The sequence below is a fragment of the Oryctolagus cuniculus genome, chromosome 12 (genome assembly GCF_051225735.1).
Source record: "Oryctolagus cuniculus isolate XC-2025 breed Fujian yellow rabbit chromosome 12, ASM5122573v1, whole genome shotgun sequence".
Classification (NCBI taxonomy): domain Eukaryota; kingdom Metazoa; phylum Chordata; class Mammalia; order Lagomorpha; family Leporidae; genus Oryctolagus; species Oryctolagus cuniculus.
In genome coordinates, this window is record NC_142878.1 from 74,627,434 (window position 1) to 74,648,092 (window position 20,659).

The following is a 20,659-nucleotide window of genomic DNA, read 5'->3' on the forward strand; positions in this document are numbered from 1 at the left end:
ACAGCAGAGGGCTGGCCTGGAAGAGGGGCAACCGGGACAGAATCCGGCGCCCCGACCGGGACTAGAACCCGGTGTGCCGGTGCCGCAAGGCGGAGGATTAGCCTAGTGAGCCGCGGCGCCGGCCTTAAGTCACTTTTTGACTCATAGACAATATCTGTTTTGTCCCCCACTAAGTATATCCCCTGTGCCACTAAGGGTTAATTGAGTTAAAATAAAAATTTGGGTTGATTGGTATAACAATCTTGAAAAGAGCTGAAAGCCGTTGGTTGTGGGCACCTCAGCCTACTCTGAAATTATGTGGAACTACTCTGTTGTGGACCTTCCTTTGGGAGTGCTGCTCCTCACACCTGCATCGCCACCTCCCCACAGTGGTTTTCTTCCTGGGCTTAGAAAGAGCATTCAGGGGCCAGTGCTGTGGCATAGCAGATAAAGCTGTCACCTGCAGCACCAGCTTCCCAAATGGGTACCAGTTCAAGTCCTGGCTGCTCCTCTTCCAATCCAGCTCCCTGTTAATGCACATGGGAAAGCAGCAAAGGATGGCCCAAGTGTTTGGGCCCCTGTATTCATGTGGGAGACCTGGAAGAAGCTCTTGGCTCCTAGCTCTGGCCTGGCTTTTGCAGCCATTTGAAGAGTGAACCAGTAGATGGAAGATTGAGTCTCTCTCCCTCTCTCTCTCTCTCTCTCTGCCTCCACTTCTGCCTCTCCTTCTCGGTAACTCTGACTTTCAAATAAATAAATAAATCTTACGGAAAAAAAAAAAGCGCATCCAGCTGTTGGCCCTGAGGTTTCCTTGTAGCTTGCCAGCACCTATTCTGTGAATTTTAAAGACGATGCTCCTAATGTTTATGTGTATCCAGGCACTGGCAAATGCATCTTGCCTTGTTGCTGGATTGTAAGCCACATCTCAGTTTCAGAATGTTCAATGCAGTCACCTTAGACACCATTAATGCTGGTATTTCACCTTGTTCATTTGATGGTTAAGTGCTGGGTTGATGAGATCCTTGTCCAGTGTCACACAATAATTAGTGGTAGCTGGGGCCAGAACATGATATGTGCTCCCCTGATGTTAGTAGGACTTGTGCTTGTTTGGTTTCTATTGGAATACAGCAACTGAAATTTAAAAGGAGGGCTTATGAATGAGAAAGAATTGCATTGCATGTGAAGAGACTAAACTAACTAGGAAGCCACAGCCTGACCATTCTGAGTACTTGGATTACTAAGGGATGGGAGTGACATTCTCTGTCCCTGCACGGCCCACCTGCAGCCTGTCTCTCCCCTCACTGCTCAGTGTTCGGTCTTTCCGTCTGCGTGCCTTACACAAAACATCTCCCATTTACAAGTTGTGGTGACTTTGCAGGCCCAACAGAATGAATTCCCATTCTGCACCCATGCCCCATCTTTGTCTTGGTTCTTTCCTCTCCCTCCCCATGGGCCCTCTCCTCCAGCCACACGCCAATGTCATGTACTTTCATACCTCCATTCATGCTGTTCTTCTAGAATGGCCCCTGTACACTCATGTCCACCTCATGACTGCTTCCTTCAAGGCTCAGACACAACCTCTTTCTCACAGTTTCCTTCAACCCCCCTCCCCCAACTTTATCTAGTAATGAGTCCATCATGTGGTTTGATTTCCCATTAACAAAAATTTATTTGATGGGGCCGGCACTGTGGCGTAGATGGTTAACACCCTGGCCTGCAATGCCAGCATCCTATATGGGCGTTGGTTCAAGTCCCAGCTGCTCCTCTTCTGATCCAGCTCTCTGCTATGGACTGGGAAAGCGGTGGAAGATGGCCCAAGTCCTTGGGCCCCTGCACCCACATGGGAGACCTGGAAGAAGTTCCTGGCTCCTGGCTTCGGATCAGTGCAACTCCGGCCGTTGCGGCCATCTGAGGAGTGAACCAGCGGATGGAAGACCTCTCTCCGTTTCTACCTCTCTCTGTAACTCTTTCAATTAAATAAAATCTTTAAAAAAATTTTGCTTGAATGGTAGAGGAGTTAGGGGTGCTGGGATCTCCCATTTGCTGATCAGTGCCCCAAATGCCTACAGCATTCCAGGCTGAAGCCAGGAGCCCAGAACTCAACCTGGGACTCCTATGTGGGTGGCAGGAACCCAAGTACTTAGGTTATTACCTGCACTATCCCAGGGCGCACATTAGCAGGAAGCTGGATCAGAAACAGAGTAGCTGGGACCTGAGCCAGGCTCTCTGACATAGGATTCCAGCATCTTAAGACTGCTGCACCAAATGCCGGCCCGCTCATGTGTTTTAAGCCAACATTGTAACTTACCTCTAGCACTTACCTGCTGTTTGTGAGTCTGTCACAGTTAACTGTGTCTCCTTGGGAGAAGGGGCCATGTCTTGTTTATCCTTGTGTTCCTGTTTTCTAGAACTATGCCTGGAAAGTGGGTGTAGAGCAGACGGTTGATTGCCGTGAAAGATCTGACCGATGTTAATATTTCCTAAGAGGACAGTCACTCAGGCACATTACTGTTTTCCTGAATGCAGTATTGTCTTTCTAGTGACGATCTGTAAAATCCTCTGCAGGGAGGAAGGTATTGAGTAAAAACTTCCCTTTGAGTGAAAGTTTAAGAGTGAGGTGGTATAAAAAAGAGGGAGTTGAAGTGAAAATGACCTAAGGGGTAAGGGAAAAGAAGTAGGGAGGATAGCAAATGAAACAACAAGAGATGGGGGCAGACATTCAGTGTAGGAGTGAAGATGCCACTTGGGACACTGACATCGCGTGTCAGAGTACCTGGGTTCAAGCCCCAGCTCCTCTCCGGATCCTAGCATCCCACAGAATAGCGCCCCGGGAAGCAGCAGGTGATGGCTTATATAGGTCCTTCTCACCCACATGGGAGGCCCAGATTGGACTAGCCTGGCCCAGCCCCAGCTGTTAGGGTTATTTGGGAAGTGAACTAGCAGATGAAGTTCTCTCCCTGTCTCTCTGCCTCTCAAATAAATAAATAATTTAAAATGTAGAATGGGAATAGAAATAGAGATAGAACGGAAGATGAAGGAAAGAGAAGTAGAACAAGGGGTGGCGTGGCCAGGATTGAGAATCTTTCTTAGTTTAAAGGCAGGGGAAGCACTGGACAATGCTTTCTCACACACACTCCAAACTCGCTCTCTCCTGAATGGATCGCATTTTGCATTCTTCACATCACTCTCTCCCTGAAAGGGCACAAGCGTGCTTCTTACAACTGACTTTCAATGAGTGCCTTGTTCTCCAGTGTTTGTCTACAGAAAGCTGGGGGAGGCAGAGTAAAGTGATGGGGAAGCACTCACTCCACTGGGGACCTCCCAGCCCTGTGGCCGCCAGCCACCTTCATCTCGGCATCGTCATCTGCTGACAGGAGTGATAACACTTGCCCAGGCTTCCTCACAGGGTGGTTGTAACGATCGAAACGAGTGACGTGACATGCACATATGAAAGCTGTCACGTTGCTGTGAAAACGGCAATAATCCTACCTTGCGGTTAAGTGATTTCACTGACAGCATGCTGTCCCGGTCACAGAAGGAAGATGCCAGTGTTTCTTTTTTCTTGGCAGTGTTCTGAGGTCTCAGGGAGCTGGCCCGCTGACACGTGCACGGCCCATGAGAAGGGCGTCCGGAAGCCATGGCCCTGCCCTTTCAGAAAGAGCTGGAGAAATACAAGAACATCGATGAAGATGAGCTGCTTGGCAAACTCTCAGAGGAGGAGCTGAAACAGTTGGAAAATGTTCTCGATGACCTAGATCCCGAGGTGAGTGACACGGAACCAGAGCAGAGCGGTTAATGAGAGCGTGGGATCAATGGCAGGCCCTGGTCCTTCAGCAACAGTGGAAATCCTTTAGCTCCAAGTGCAAATTCTGTGTCCTCCTAATTGGGTCTGAGTCACTGACTTTTCCAAATGCGCAAGTGACCGCAAAGCCACTTTCTGAGGACGGGCTAGTCGGACTTCAAACTCAGGGGAAAAGAAGGGAAGAGGAGGCACCGGAGTGCTGTGAGTCATGAGTGCTGGGTGCAGACGCCCTTGAGGTGAGCACCCTCATCCCCTCCTTATAAATGAGGAGAGAGACTGGAGCCGTAGTACACATAAGATCCCAGGCCAGACGTCAGAGATAGGTTTAAACCAGCTCTTTACCCCCAAATGCAGACTTCCAAATGCATCCATAATTCAAAATCTATCCTACAATAAAGGATAGAAGAATGACCATAGTCATAGCATCAAGTGAATATAAGTGGGGCTTCTAATATTTGTATGCGCTTTTGAAAAGCTATACCACTGATTTGTTGAGCATGCCCTTTCTTCAGCCCTTATAATAGTAATCTTTTCTTTTTTTAAAAAAGCTTTGTTTATTTATTTAGTTGAAAGAGTTTCAGAGAGAGAGAATCTTCTATCCACTGGTTCACTCCCCAAATGGCTGCAACAGCTAGCGCTGGGCCAAGCTGAAACCAGGAGCCTCGTCTGGGTCTCCCCAAACTCTTGGCCCATTTCTGCTAAGCTTTCCCAGGCCATTAGCAGAGAGCTAGATCAAAAGTGGAGCAGCCGAGACATGAACCAGCACTAATATGGGATGCCAGAGTTGCATGTGGCAGCTTTACCCGCTGTGCCACAGTGCCAACCTTGATGATGTTAATCTTAAACTTGGAATTGTAGACATCCAAAATAGTGATTTTACTGTAAATAAAATAACTAAAATAAAATTATTTATATTTTACTCTGATATGCTAAATACTTGGATGTTGTATTCACTTCAAGAAAGAGGAGTGTTCTAGTTTGGTATTCTTTTTTAAGATTTATTTATTTGAAAGGCAGAAATACAGAGAGAGGGAGAGATAGAGATCACCCATCTATCTATTAGTTCACACCAAATGGATGCAACAGCCAGGACTGGGTCAGACCAAAGCCAGGAGCCAGGAGCCTCCTCCAGGTCTCCCATATAGTTTCAGAGTCACAAGTACATGGGCCATCTTCCACTGCTTTCCCAGGTGCAGTAGCAGGGAACTGGATCAAAAGTGGAGCAGCCAGGACTTGCAGGTGCCCATATGGGATGCCAGCACTGCAGGCAGAAGCCTAACCTTCTATGCCACAGTGTTGGCCCCTTGGTTTGGTTTTGCTTTTAACTTAAGAAAGGAATACCAGGCCGGCGCCGCGGCTCACTAGGCTAATCCTCCACCTTGCGGCACCAGCACACCGGGTTCTAGTCCCGGTCGGGGCGCCGGATTCTGTCCCGGTTACCCCTCTTCCAGGCCAGCTCTCTGCTGTGGCCAGGGAGTGCAGTGGAGGATGGCCCAAAGTACTTGGGCCCTGCACCCCATGGGAGACCAGGAGAAGCACCTGGCTCCTGCCATTGGATCAGCGTGGTGCGCCGGCCGTGGCGGCCATTGGAGGGTAAACCAACGGCAAAGGAAGACCTTTCTCTCTGTCAGTCTCTCTCACTGTCCACTCTGCCTGTCAAAAAAAAAAAAAAAAAAAAAAAAAGAAAGAAAGGAATACCAAAGTTTAGTCAAGCAGGCATCAACATCCACCATAATAGTCACTCATCTTCTTGGATGGATATGTAGGAGAGATGTTAGAAATGAGAGAGTGTAGGGGGCAGGTGTTGTGGCATAGTAAGTTAAGACGCAGGTTGCTCTGCTTCTGATCCTGCTTCCTGCTAATGCACCTGGGAAAACAGTGGAACATGACCGAAGTACTTGGGCCCTTCCACCCATGTGAGAAACCAGGATGGAGACGCTGGCTCCTGGGTTCAGCCTGGCCCAGAACTGGCTGTTGGCAGCAATTTGAGAAATGAACCAATAGATGGAAGGTAACTCTCTTCCTCTCTCTCCCTCTCCCTCTCCATCCCTCTCCCTTTCCCTTTGCCTCTCTACTCTCTTCCCTTCTGTCCCCTCATCTCTCCCTCCTCCCCCCTTCTACACTCTCCCCATCCCTATCTCCTACACACTCTCTCTCTTTCTGTCACTCTGCCTTTCACATGAATTAATAAATACATGCATGTATACATACATGCATGCATCTTTTTTTTTTTTCTTGACAGGCAGAGTAGACAGTGAGAGAGACAGAGAGAAAGGTCTTCCTTTGCCGTTGGTTCACCCTCCAATGGCCGCCACGGCCGGCGCGCTGCGGCCAGTGCACCGCGCTGATCCAATGGCAGGAGCCAGGTACTTATCCTGGTCTCCCATGGGGTGCAGGGTCCAAGTACTTGGGCCATCCTCCACTGCACTCCCGGGCCACAGCAGAGAGCTGGCCTGGAAGAGGGGTAACCGGGACAGAATCCGGCGCCTGGACCGGGACTAGAACCTGGTGTGCCAGCACCGCAAGGCGGAGGATTATCCTAGTGAGCCGCAGCGCCAGCCACATGCATCTTTTTTTTATTTTTTTTATTTTTTTTTATTTTTTGACAGGCAGAGTGGACAGTGAGAGAGAGAGAGACAGAGAGAAAGGTCTTCCTTTTTGCCGTTGGTTCACCCTCCAATGGCCGCCGCGGCCAGCGCGCTGCGGCCGGCGCACCGCGCTGATCCGATGGCAGGAGCCAGGAGCCAGGTGCTTTTCCTGGTCTCCCATGGGGTGCAGGGCCCAAGCACCTGGGCCATCCTCCACTGCACTCCCGGGCCACAGCAGAGGGCTGGCCTGGAAGAGGGGCAACCGGGACAGAATCCGGCGCCCCGACCGGGACTAGAACCTGGTGTGCCGGCGCCGCTAGGCGGAGGATTAGCCTAGTGAGCCGCGGCGCCGGCCCCACATGCATCTTTTTGAAAGAGAAAAAGAAATAAGAGAGTATGGTCATATTGGCCCCCTTGTTGGAGTCTCCATGAGTCCTCGAGGGAGAACCCCTGGGACAGACCTAGCCAACCCTAAGTGCGATCTGCCAAGAAAGGGGCCTTTGTCTGCAGCATTCTAGAAGGCAGGTGCAGGGGACTGAGAAGCCACTGCAGCTGTCCGGGTCCTGCCTGAGCTGGTGGGTGCCATCCTCCAAGCAGGGGTGTTAAAAGAGGTGGGGCCTCCAAGATGTGTGAGTCCACAGCCCTGTGCTCACTCGCAAGCCTCTGCAGAGGTGTCCTTCTCCCTGCTCCCCCCGCCCGCACAGCAAGTAGGATGGGAGGGTGTGAGGTGACAGAGCATGGGACCAGCCGACACCGTCCTTCCTGCTCACGCCCGTCCTAGAGTGCCATGCTGCCGGCCGGATTGCGCCAGAAAGACCAGACGCAGAAGGCAGCCACCGGCCCGTTTGACCGCGAGCACCTACTCACCTACCTGGAGAAGGAGGCCTTGCAGCAGAAGGACAGGGAGGACTTTGTGCCCTTCACAGGAGAGAAAAAAGGTAAGGAGTGCAGGCAGTGCCTCCTGGGGCAAGGCTGCTCTCCCTGTGCTGGCCTGCAGGGTCAGGCTAGGCAGCCGACCTGGCAGTGGAGAAGGAGCCCAGGAACTGGACTCAGTGGTAAAGACACGTGGCTGGGAGCCACATGTCATTCCACAGCTGCCCAGCCCACAGAATGTGCAACTCCAAGTGAAGCCCATCTACCATAGACCCCCTGTTGAGACCCTGTAAGGTGCCGTTTGGACACCCCCAGCCCTTACTGGAGTGCCTGAGTTCAAGTCCCGGCTCTACTTCTGATTCCAGCCTCCTGCCGGTGGGCACTGTGGGAGACAGCAGGTGATGGCTCCGTGACTGGCTCCTTGTGGCCCACCTGAGCGACTTGGACTGAGGCCCAGGCTCCTGGCTTGGGCCTGACCCAGCCCTGGTCTTTGTAGGCATTTGGGGAATGAACTATGGATAAGAGATCTTTCTTTCTCTTTCTGCCTTTAAATAAAACAAAAATAAATACATAGTTTTTTTTAGAAAAAAAAAAAGTTGTTAAAAATGTGGTAAAATAGCCCTTGTTTCTAAGCTGACACCTGTCGACTGCTTTCACAGCCCTGTGACGGTGTCCGTCATCGTTATTTACCGTGGTTTTGTTGTTTCCTGTTTCAGGTTGGGGTTGCCTCAGTGGGACTGAGTCTTTCTGTGCCCTGGCACGGAAATGGGCACAGAGGAGGCATGGGTGTGCGTGAAGGCTGTGCCTAGGGCCCTGGCCCACAGCAGTGGGGGCAGCTCCTGTGTCAGGGGAGTCAGAGCGCTCGCTGCCTCCTCCCCCACAGCACCCTGGCTGTCCTCTGTGTCGTGCACGCTCAGTGGATCACGCACCATTGAGAATGGCATTAAGAAAGCCAAGTGGAATCAGGATGAGCTGGGCAAATGGCCGAGAATGACCAGGGAAGTAGGGAGCTGTTTTTGTGGCAGCAGGCTTGTTGCAACTGGACTCGTTTAATTGCAAAACGAATTCTAATGTTAAATCTAGGAAATCCTGCTGAGCACTGAGCATGAGGGTGGTGGCAGCATAGTCGGGGAGCGTGCTTGTCTTGTGTTCTTGGAGTAAGGCCTGAGGCGTGGCTGTGCTAACTCAGCCCTCAGTCCAGGCTGAGGCAGTCAGGGGCGCAGGAGCTGTCTGAGTAGTGCATGCATATGGAAGGGCTGTACACTTGCACGGTGTAGCTTGAAGAAGGGTAGTAAGGGGCACGGTTGAACAAAAGAAGCAGGGAGCAAGTGTTCCGGACAGGGCAGTGGGATCAGAGTGAGATGTAGGCAGCGCCCCCGGAAGGACCCACAAGACCATTAGGAGCATGGGAAGTCTCCCTCCAAGTGCCACGGTTCTCAGAGTTGGGCGCCCTGGCACCTTGGGCTTCTGGGCTCAGCTTAACTCCTCCCTGCAAGCTTTCTTCGCTTGGGTCTTATTGTTTGCTTGGGCCCCCAGGAAATGGATCTGCATCAGCAGCTGCCCTGTGTCCTGAGAGCTCAGGGCCACCTATGCCTGACATTTAGGGTAATCCTAAAAAGGTCCAGGAAGGAGGAATTTTGAAGTCCTGTTTTTAGCTCTAAAACCCAAGATCCTCTGAGCCAGAAAGAACGCGTTTCAGGCTGCAGATACTGTGAAAATGAAGTCCGAGAGGGATCTGAGAGTCTGAGAGGTTATTGATTTGTTGATCTTATTTTTTCACTTTCTGCCTTGTATCCATCCTCCTACTTTATTTCCCAGTGTATTTCCTGGGAAACATGGCCTCTTAGGTGATGCCAAGGCGGGGAGTAGGATGCATGTCAGGGTGAAGACCTTATTGTCTGGCCTGCACCGTGGCTCACTAGGCTAATCCTCCACCTTGCAGCGCCGGCACACCAGGTTCTAGTCCCAGTCGGGGCACCGGATTCTGTCCCAGTTGCCCCCCTTCCAGGCCAGCTCTCTGCTATGGCCCAGGAGTGCAGTGAAGGATGGCTCAAGTGCTTGGGCCCTGCACCCCATGGGAGACCAGGAGAAGTACCTGGCTCCTGCCATTGGATCAGCGCGGTGCGCCGGCCGCAGTGCGCCAGCCGCGGTGGCCATTGGAGGGTGAACCAACGGCAAAGGAAGACCTTTCTCTCTGTCTCTCTCTCTCACTGTCCACTCTGCCTGTCAAAAAAAAAAAAAAAAAAAAAAAAAAAAAAAAAAAGACCTTATTGCCAGGATGTCCCAGACTAACCACAAGCAGTGACCCTCTCTCCTCTCTCAGGTGCCCAGCTCTGGCTCTGTGTACTACGCCAGCCATTGGACGATCTGGTAAACCATCAGAAGTCACAGTCCCTGCAATGAGCAAGGTCTCTGGGAGAGGTTCATTGAGGGAGAGTTTTTGACTTTGGGTTAGGCTCCTTGCCTTTCCCATAGGAGCAGGTTGGGCCAGGCTAGCCCCTGGGACCTGGGAAGAGTGTGGGCCTCCACTGGCTGAGGCTGGAGCCAGCCATTTCTCTCCTCAGGGTAGCAAAGAAGAGAAGACAATAGTGGGTGAGCCTTTAGGGAACTCCAAAGATGAAAAGGGAGGAGACCAGTTTCAAAGACGATGCCTGAGAAGTGAGAGCAGCTCGAGAGAGAGAGACAGAGAGAGAGAGAGAGAACCTGAGGGGCAGAAGCAGGGAGGTATTTGGTACAGCACTTAAGATACTGCTTGTGGTGCCCTCTCGTATGTCCAGGTGCCTGGGTTTGAGTTCAGGTTCGGCTTCCAACTGGCACAGACCCAGGATGACAGCAGATGATGGCTCAAGTGGTTGGGTCCCTGCCTCCCACGTGGGCAACCCCGGTCAAGTTCCCAGCCTCCAGTTTTAGTGTGGCTCATCCCTGGCTGTTACTAGCATTTGGGGAGTGAACCAGTGGATCTAGACACACTCTCTCTCTCTCTTTGCCTTTCAAACATGTAAAAATAATTTTTTGGAAAAGCTGGGAGGAACTGGAAAAGGATATGAGTGGGCCTGGGGTGTTGCCATGCTGGCTTGGCAGGGTCCTGGCTGTACCTTTGTCAGAGGTTGCCCACGTGAGGTGTGGGTGTGTTGACCTGGCCAGAGGTTAGCAGCAGGCTCTGTGCCTGAATCCCCACGGTGTGGCGCGGCCATCCAGAAGTTTAGGCTGGGGAGGCAGGGCGTAGATACCAGCATTTTCAGAAGGGAGGGGCGTGGATAATTGGGAGTCTGCCTGACAGGCCGGAGTGGGAGATAGCAGCAGGAAGGGTGTCTGGGGAGGCTCAGAACACCTGCTGCTTACACATCCCTCTGAGCTCTAATGGGTACAGCCTCTCTGTTTTTTTTCTCCAAGTCAGGTGTGTGCACTCTGGAGAGGGGGCCACGTCCCTGGGTCATCACACTTGTCTGACTAACCCTCGATATCGAATCTTGGTGTCTATGATCCCAATTTATGGGAAAAACTCTGAAGGATCCCCAGCTTCTCCTTCAGCAGTCCTGGTGCTGTGTGAACAAACCTGCCTCCAGTATTGCAGGGTCCAAGGCAAGAACACCAATAGAGGGCTGCATGCCATTTCCCCCTAAATATTTTAAAGCTCATAAGCCATTAGAAGATGTCAGAGGCTCCTACGAATATAGCCCAAAGGCCAGTATCCTCAGGCTGCCAAGTGTTCCGTGCAGTCCGACCCATCTAACAGGGCCTCGAGCATATGTGCTGGACAGCCCAGCCCACACAGGCAATCCCACCATGGCTGGGGGTCACACCCCCTCCCCCCAGCAGCATGATGGACACGGGAAGGGGCAGTGAAGTCCAGGCTGAGCAGGCTCCAGGTGAGAACGTCGCTCAGGTGCAGGCAGAGGAGGCCGGAGTCTGCCAGTGCCGCCAGTGGAGCGATGTAGAAGCCCCTGATTCCGTCCCGCCCCAGGCTCTGTGGTCTCGGGTCTCTGGGCAGTGAAGCGCAGGATCCGTCCTCTGGTGTTCCTTGCCAGATGGGTGATTGGTGTCGGCACCGTCCCAGCAAGGCAGGTTCCCAGCGGATGCAAAACGGCTGAATGATTTAGGTCAGCACTGCTGGAACTGCATTTACCCCACCTAGAAGGCGGAGGGTAACACACAGTGTTCTTTGTTTTTCTTCTGCTCTGAAGGGAGAGTCTTCATCCCTAAAGAAAAGCCCATAGAAACTCGGAAAGAAGAAAAGGTGACCCTTGACCCGGAACTGGAAGAAGCTTTGGCCAGCGCCTCTGACACTGAACTCTATGATCTTGCAGGTTAGTCCTCAGCTCTGGGAACTTTGCTGTCTGGCTCTGTGACCTCCAGGCCTGCACCGGTGCCCACGGCAGCAGCTCTGAGCTTCTCTGCAGCTGTTGATTAGTGCTGTGATACCAGGTTGACGTGAGCCATTCTGTAGCTATCGGACTCAACGCGGGCGACTTCACCTGTTAAGTAGGCATTTTGCTCTATCTCAGCTGTAAAGTGCCCACTATCGTTACCTGTGCTGCAAAACTCGAAGTTCTGTGAGAAATCCAAGAGGAGAAATAGGAGCGAGCGTTGATACTGCACAGAGTAAGTGGCCAGGATTACAGAGCTCATGCTGAGGGGCGTCCACGTCTGGCAGTTGCTCGTTGTCACAGAGGTCACAGGAAGTTCTCTTTCTTCTCCACACTTGCGGGCTCCTTGGTTCATGGTAAGAGGTCTGTTTGGCCCTCTGGCTTTCCTGATAGTCATAATGTCATCATGATCATCATTATTACTTTCATTGATTTTTGGATGCTGATGGAAAAAACTCAAACAATACAAAAGAATCCTAGAGTACGTATGAAAGTTCATGGAACGTGAAATTAAAAGATAAGCTGATTTTTTTTGGTGCAAAAGAAGTTTTGAAATCGATGCATAGTGTTTTCATGATGTACGTCTTCCACTATTTGAAATGCCCTCGTACGTGTTGAAAAGTCAGTCTCTTACCCTAATGACCTAGGCCATCTCCCATGTCTTGTGTGGCCTGTGAGAAAGATTGCCTGCATATGCCAGAGTATTTGTACATGACATGTATGCCATCTCCCTACACATGCGGATTACCGGGGCACCACAGGAGAGAGATGCTTTAAAAGCCACTGCACAGCTGTAGCAAGAGCTCTTACTTTGATTCCATTGGAAGATGGGTGTGTATATATGTATGTGTATGTGTATACGCACGCGCACACAGACACACACGCACACACGGTGCTGCCCCGTGTGGTGTTTCCTGTGTGCTCTCCTTCCAGCAAAAGCAGCTTTGCCTTATTCTAAAGCAAGCCGGCCATCTCCCTAGTTCTCGTTCCTTCTTGATGATGTCAGTGTCAGTGTCGGAAGCTCCCCCAGAGGTCAGTGCGGGAGCTGAGGTGCCTGCGTCACCTGGGGAGGAGAGTGCTCTGCAGCGACTGGTTGTCAGCCCTGTGAGCCTGTGAGTCGTGGTTACTGCTGCTCCCAAGGGTTGCCTCGTCGTCTCCACTGGAACTGCCCAAAGGGAGGCTGAATTCCCAGGACATGCCTGAGAAAGGAGAAAGGGAAACACCTATCATTTGGAAGATGCTAGGTTCTGAAATTATACAGTGAGACCAGGAAGACAATTCAAATAGAAAGCTGTGTTTGCTCCCCCTTACTCAGCCTCCCTCCATCACCACGTGCTCCTTAGAAGCAGAGAGATGTGGGTGGCACCATCTTCTAGAAGATTGAGAGTAGCCCATGAGCAATGGCAGTTGACCCAAGATAGCACCTCCAAGATTGGCTGGAACTCTGGTGGTCACCATTGGAGTCAGCTTCTCAGCCCTGCCTGTCTGGGGACTGGATCTTATCAGTAGCATTAGCAGCTGGATTGGAGCAGGGTGGCAAGGGTGGACCCATAGCCATAGGGGAACAGATCAAACAAACAAACAAAAACTTGGCAAAGTTGTTGGTGAGTGTAAGGCCAGAGCAAGACGATAGGTTTGTGGTGTGGTCCCAGTGGCCTGTGGGTACCAAATGGGGCATCTCTCTGTACTCCTGTTTTACTTGTGAGGAAACTGAGACCCGGAGGTGTCTGGTAACTTGCCAACTCATGTGGTTAGGATTGCAGCTCCGGGTGCTCCAGGGTCACCCTCCTAACTTACTGCCTCATGCTGTGCTGGCTCCTCCCTCCTCTTATGTAGCTTACAAAGGAGCAGGTGAGGATCCCAGGAGTGTCCCTTTGCCACCTGCTGACAGAGTAGCTCTCCTGGGATCCTTCTCCAGTAACCAGGTTCACAAAATTTCCCAGCACGGGGAAGTCTTCGGCCTGCCCTGCTTCGTCATGCGCCACCAGGGTTGATTCTTGCAGCTGTGCTGCCTCCTGGTGCAAGTTCCGGGTAGCACTGGCTACTGAAAAGCTCAGTGTGCTTAGCAGACCTGCTATTGCTGATGTCTCTTTTATTTTCCACCTGGGGTGCTCTAGACTGGGAAAAAGCAACAACTTTTGGTACTGAGAGGTGGGAATGATAGTGAGGACTTTGAAGGGGGCTCATGTTCTTTGTTTTTGTCTCTAGAAAAAATATACATAAAAGCATATATATATATATATATATAATGTTAAATGTTAAAAATGCTTTGACTTGGTCATACCATCTCATTTTATGGATGAGAAGAATAAAGTGTTGAGTCTAGTTAACTAGGGAGTCTAAGCAGATTTGCAGTAATATGAGGATCTAACTAGACCATTGTGACTTGGATCCTGAGTGAGTCCACGTGTTCAGATGCAGAAAGATATGGGAAGATTGCTGTTAGACTTGGATGGGGAGTTTTTCCTAAGTTTATTTAACACTAACCATGTTCCATACACAGCAAGAAAGGGGAGCTTGGAGACGCATCTTTAAGATACAAAAAAATGTTCTTCAAAGAGCAGTTAACAACATGGACATCCTAATATGCTCCCTAAACCTAATGCTCATTGATTGTCTTTTTTTTTTTTTTTTTTTTTTAGCCGTCCTTGGAGTACACAATCTGCTCAACAATCCAAAGTTTGATGAAGAAACAGCCAACAGTAAAGGTGGCAAAGGACCTGTGAGAAGTAAGTTGAGGTGGAGTCTGGTGTTGTGATGCTTTGGAGCCTCTAGGGGTTGCTGGAGGGAGAGAGGCCTGCTGATTCTTGCGGGCTTTGCACGCTCAGTCACCAAGGATCATAGGGCTCTGTGTGATCAACTGGGATAGAGTAGCCAGCCAGTCATGGGAGTGCTGTCTGCCGGTGTAACGAGTACCAGCCAGTGCGTTGTGCCAGAACATACTGTCTTAACGAGTCCATTCGGCCAGGAGATAAAATTGATGATTAAAAGGTTGTGTAGTCAACACTGAGTACAAACAGAGTTCATGTTCCTAGGATGTGTTGGCCAACTGCATAGCTTGAATAACCTCCCTTCTCAAGAGTGTCTTTTTGCCTCTATGATGGAACTTGCCATCAGAATTTGAATGCCAGCTTCCCTAGAGAATGTGAAAGACACGCTGGCATGAATGTACGGCACAGAGTTCCAGACCACTATCTTCTATCAGCATTTCCTGGAGAAGTGCACAGTTAACTGGACTCATTCAGTCCATCGCCAGTCATCTGCCTATGACTATGGAACATTCTAGGCTTAGTTACTAAGGTTAAAGATGGCCCTTGCCCAAAGGAACTTATCTGTCCAGGCGAGGGATGGACCAGTGATCAGGTAATTTGGGTACAATGTGATCCAGGTGCTGGGAGAAGTCACAGAAATGCACTGTTTCTCTTTCATTAATGATATTTTGTTCTGTTTGACAGAGATGGAAGATGCTTTCTAATCTCAGTTGTGTATTTGTGAACTCTGACAGAGGGTCATTTAGTCAGTTGCTGAGCAATATTCCTTTTGTTTTTTTTTCTGTTTTCTTCTGCATGAAGATGAAAACTCACTTTTTTTGCTTCAATGTCAAGGGGCTAACATTCTGACAACATGTTCCCTGTTAGCTATCTGGTGCATACATTTCTGAATTGTTGTTCCCTTTTCTTCTGATTGTGGTTTACTATCAGTACCTATAGGTCTACTTCATTCTTTAAATAAATGAATAAATGCTATAATTCATTTAATGATTTTCATGTTGATAGATTTTATTTTACTGTTATGTTTTGTAATATATCAGAATATACATAATATATCAAGAGACATCCCTGCATACTTGGCTTTCTGTTTTTGTGCTGTTTTTCTGTAGGTTGGACTTCAGATGTAGACTTGCTGGGTCATAGAGGATGCACACTTTAGCTTTTAATAGCTAAGGGGAGGCAGTGAGCCCAGTGGTTAAATGTCAGTCGAGATGCCCATGTCACCATCAGAGGCGCTGGATTGGATACCCAGCTTCCTGCTGATGCGATCCCTGGCAAGGCCGGAAGTGGTGGCTCGAGTACTTGGTTCCCTGCCATCCGCTTGGGAGACGCAGTTTGAGTTCCCAGCTCCCAGATTCAGCCAAGCCCTGTCCTGGCTGTTGCAGGCATTTGAGATGGTGAGGCAGCAAATGAGAACACTCTTTCTCTCTCTGTCTTTCAAATAAAACATTGTTTTGGCAGATAACACTAAATTCCTATCTCAAAATATTTTTGTATCTGTTTACATTCTCACCAATAATATGTGAGAAAGCTTTTTCTTCCACATTGTTGTCAATCTGAATATCTCTTTTTACTGTTTTTTTTTTTTTTTCAACCGAGTGATATCTTACTTTTCCATTTTGGAATTTAATTACTTTTATATATTTCTGGTTGAACAGCAGATTCTCCTGAGCATCTTATTTGCTCATTTTAATTGGTTTGACTTACTGATCTGTAGCAGCTCTGTGTATATTGGCATGTTAGCTCTTTATATATATTCCCAGCATTTTAATTTCCTCTGAGAATTCTTCCATTCCCCTCCCCCCTTCCTCATACCTTCCTACAGACTAGATCCAAGGGATATTAAGGTTTGGGAGATGAAGGGACCCAGAATGGTGTCTTCCTGGCGTGCCTGACCTGGGCTGGGAATTCAGGTCTGGGAAAGGACTCCGTGGAGCATCAGGAATGCCCACGCCACGTCAGGGGCTGTCGGGGCCTCTCGCTTTTGGCTCCGTGCTGCATCGGCTTCTGAGACTGCTCCCTGTGGTTGGGAAATGTCAGTCTTCCACACTGTGGCTGGGCCGTGTGCTCCCATGCCTGCCCATTGAGAATAAGCTTACCATCATCAGTGACCCAGGGGGATGCCATCTCTGATTTTTTTTTTTAAGATTTATTTATTTACTTGAAAGTCAGAGTTACAGAGAGAGGTCTTCCATCTGCTGGTTCTCTCCCTAGTTGGCTGCAACAGCCGGAGCTGCACCGATCAGTAGCCAGGAGCTTCTTCTGGGTCTCCCATGTGGGTGCAGGGGCCCAAGAACTTGGGCCATCTTCTGCTTTCCCAGGCCATAACAGAGTGCTGGATCAGAAGAGGAGCAGCCGGGTCTTGAACTGGCACCCATATGGGTGCTGGCACTGCAGGCAGTGGCTTTGCACACTATGCCACAGTGCTGGCCCCGCCATCTGATTTTGATAGGAGAGCCCTTGCGTGCTCCTGTTAACATGAAAACTTGGGTTTTAGATGTGGTCAAAGGTGAAAAGGTGAAGCCTGTGTTCGAGGAGCCGCCCAACCCCACCAACGTGGAAGTGAGTCTGCAGCAGCTGAAAGCCAATGACCCCAGCCTACAAGAAGTCAACCTCAACAACATCAAGGTACTTCACCGTGGCTGGGCTCCTGGTGCTCACCCTCCTGGCACGCCTTGTAGGCACTGACTTAGAGGCAAGAAATTCTATTCAAAAGAAGTGGCTATTTTTTTAAAAAAAAGAAGTGCTTTCTAGAATTTCTGCAATGAGAGGAATCTCTGTACTTAGGTTAAGCATGGTACATTAGTTGTATCAGTTGCTGAATAACAAATTTCTCCCAAACTTCGGGGATTCAAGCCATGGACATTTATTCTTTCACCTAGCCCTGGAGTATCAAGTCAGCCTGGGAGTGGTTTAGCTGTGGATTCGGCTTGGGGTTGGAGTTAAGGCACCGGGAAAGCCGTCAGGATGGCCGCTGACACCTATGGCTGAAGGCAGGGCCCCCCAAGGGGTCTCTCCCTCGGGCCACCGACAGCCGGGCTTCCCCTAGAGCCAGTGCCCTGGGAGAGAGCAAGCAGGGAGCCACAACACCTTTTGTGACTTGGTCTCTGAAGTCACAGATTGTCACTTCCACTTTATGCCATTTGCCGATACATGGTGTGTGTGTGTGTGTGTGTGTGTGTGTGTAAGAACATCACGTAAAGTCTGTTTTATTCCTTCCTGTTGGGCCAGTTCCTAAGCAATGGATAATAACTGCCTTTCATACAGTACTCTCTTTGTGCCACGTCCTTTACAAATACTTGAAATTTATCATCTCATCTATTCCGTGCTGGAACTTGAAGAGGTTGAGTCGCGAAGGTCACAGGGCTGCCTGTGGTGCAGCCAGGACTCGTGCTGTGCCCCTCGCTGCCTCCCCTCCGCTGCTTGGGGCTCAAGAAGACAAAGATGAGTGACATGCATTCATTCTGCTCTGAAAAACTCACGCTAGGAGACAGACATCAGGCAGATAATTACGTGATGTAATAAGCGCCTAAATGTTACAGAATTTCAGGAAAGGAAAAATTTTTTTATCCTCCTTTTTTATTATTTATTTGAAAGTCAAGAGTTACACAGAGAGAGAAGGAAAGGCAGAAAGAGAGAGAGGTCTTCCATCTACTAGTTCACTCCCCAGCTGTGCCAATCTGAAGCCAGGAGCCAGGAGCTTCCTCCAGGTCTCCCACGCGGGTGCAGGGGCCCAAGGACTTGGGCCATCTTGTACTGCTTTCTCAGGCCACAGCAGAGAGCTGGATCAGAAGTGGAGCAGCCAAGACTTGAAAGGAAAATTTTAATTCTCTTAGGAGAACCAGTAAACAAGGTGGTATGGCACCTGCGTTTGGAAAGATGAATAGGAACTAATCAGAGAAAAGGACAAAAGAAATTCACAGGAAAAGCATGTCCAAAGGCATGGAGGACTGAGAGACCAGAGTATACAGAGAACGAGAAGGGAGAAGAGGGAAGTATAGTGTGTGCCTAATTTCTCGGGGAGGCAAGACAGAAAGGTGAGGCCAGAATGTGCCGTGGTGTTAGATTCCCATATTGGGCACTAGGGGGTGCTATTGGTTCAGGATAGCTTCGTTGCCTGAGACTGGGTGAAGAGCCGGGTTCTGCAGGGAGGCCGTGTAATGAGGCATCTAAACCTATGTGGTGTCTAACAGCTGTGGACCGGTGGGCTGTAGCGGAGTTCGTCAGTGCCTCCTATCTCCTCTGTCTTAGAACATTCCAATCCCAACCCTGAAGGACTTTGCGAAGGCGCTGGAGACCAACACTCACGTGAAGAAGTTCAGCCTGGCCGCGACCCGCAGCAACGACCCTGTGGCCATTGTGAGTAAAGCTCTTAGAAATGTCACGGGGGTATTGCATCCACCGCAGAACAGGTTCAGCAGCGGCGAATCTGTATTTTACAGTTAATAAGGAAAATTGCAGTCATAGTGAATGCATAAGATTTCAGTGCTGTCAGGGGCTTTCAGTCAACTCGAATGTTGTCAGCACGACTCTTTTCAGAAGAAGAAACAAGGTAAGTATGTCGTTTGGCTAAATAAATCGTTAGGTTTGTTCTGTGCTTAGTACAAATTTAATGAAACTTTTGCATCTGTGGTAACATTCTGTTGCACTCATTGCAAAGTATGACCTCTCAAACCCTACAGGAACTTAGCACATGTTGTTACAGTATATTTCGTTTTAACTTTGGAAATGGGTTAATGTGTTTGAAAAATACTTGAAAACAAATGAATCTTGAAATAACTTGCTTGTTTGACACTTTATGAATAACTAGGACATGAAAAAATAAGCAACCAAAACCTCCATTCCTTCTATGTATTTTAAATTGTTTATTATTTGAAAGGCAGAGTCACTGAAAAACAGACAGCCAGACACACACACACACACACACACACACACACACAGAGGAGAGAGAGAGAGAGAGAGAAAGAGAGAAACCTCATCCACTGGTTCGCTCCCTAAATGCCTGTAACAGCTGAGGCTGAGCCAAGCCAGGCTAAGAGCCAGAAACTCAGTCCTGCTCTCCCATGTGGACCAGCGCTGCGCTCAGCGTGTGCATTAACAGGAAGCTGGAATGGGGAGGGGAGCACAGACTTGAATTCAGGCCCTCAGATATGGGGTGCGGGGATCCCAAGTGGCATCTTAACCTGCCCTGCTCTGATGCATTTTAGATTTGTCCAGCCAAGTAAGGACGCTCCTTGACCCAGGTAAATACTACCATCACCATCATCCTTATTCCTCCGGTTATTAGCTAATGTCTGGAGCAGTTAGTAAATGCCAACACTGATCTCTGTGCTTTAAACGTATCATCCCGGGGCCGGCATTGTGGTGTAAGGGGTGAAGCCACTGCCTGTTATGTCAACACCCAACACGGGCACCAGATCAAGTCCCGGCTGCTCTGCTTCTGATCCAGCCCCCTGCTGATGCACTTGGGAAAGCAGAAGAGGATGGCCTTAGTTAGTACTTGAGCCCCTGTTCCCACGTGGGAGACCTGGAGGAGGTTCCTGGCTCCTGGCTTCAGCCTGGCCCAGCCATAGCCATAGTGGCCATTTGAGGAGTGGACCAGTGGATGGAGGATCTCTCTCTGTCTCTCCCTCTCCTTGAAACTCTGCCTTTCAAATAAAGAAAATAAATCTTAAAAAAAAACAAAACAAAACAAAACAAAACAGTGGGGAACAGAGTGGCCAACGGCCTGCAGAGCAACATGCCCAAGTTTTACTCTGACTCCTACAGTATGTGACTCTCCATCAGCGAGAAAGACACGCTGCAGTGGTAGGAAGCAGAGAATGTAAAAGACTATAGTCAGAAGTGGATGGAAGAGCAGGCCCAGAGCCTGACTAATGACACAGCGGCTGCATCTCAACAAAACAGATGCCCCTGCTCTGTGCTCTGCTCCTGCTCCTGCAGGGGCCATGATCCACCTCCCCCCGGCCTCCCAGGTCCCCTCGCCCTGGTGTGCTGCCCGTACCCCATATGGGAGGCCCTCTCATGATGTCAGTGATGGGTCCTCCTCCTCCTGGCATGGGGCCACCCATGGGAGGCCTGTGCCACTGACGCCAGGGTCCCCAGTGATGAGACCCTGGGTGTCCCCGATGGTGCCCACTCATCCAGGAATGACTCGGCTGAATGGATAGGGAAAGAGGGGAGGCCTCTTCCTAGCAGTTCTGTGTCACCTCTTCTTTACCAGGAGATCTCGGTGCTGGGACTTGGGGTGTTTTCTAGCATGACAACGAAAACCTGCCC

At 49.8% G+C, this 20,659-nt stretch overlaps 1 protein-coding gene across 1 annotated transcript in view; it reads left to right on the forward strand.

Annotated features, from left to right (window-relative positions):
* The window catches only part of TMOD2 (tropomodulin 2), a 58,439-nt gene that overhangs the window by 13,104 nt on the left and 24,676 nt on the right, over nt 1-20,659 (forward strand). The window contains exons 2-7 of the mRNA XM_002717767.6: nt 3,549-3,742; nt 7,151-7,307; nt 11,427-11,549; nt 14,252-14,338; nt 16,878-17,008; nt 18,632-18,739. Coding sequence (XP_002717813.1) covers nt 3,617-3,742; nt 7,151-7,307; nt 11,427-11,549; nt 14,252-14,338; nt 16,878-17,008; nt 18,632-18,739 — 732 coding nt within the window. The 5' untranslated portion in view covers nt 3,549-3,616. The remainder of the gene's footprint in view (nt 1-3,548; nt 3,743-7,150; nt 7,308-11,426; nt 11,550-14,251; nt 14,339-16,877; nt 17,009-18,631; nt 18,740-20,659) is intronic.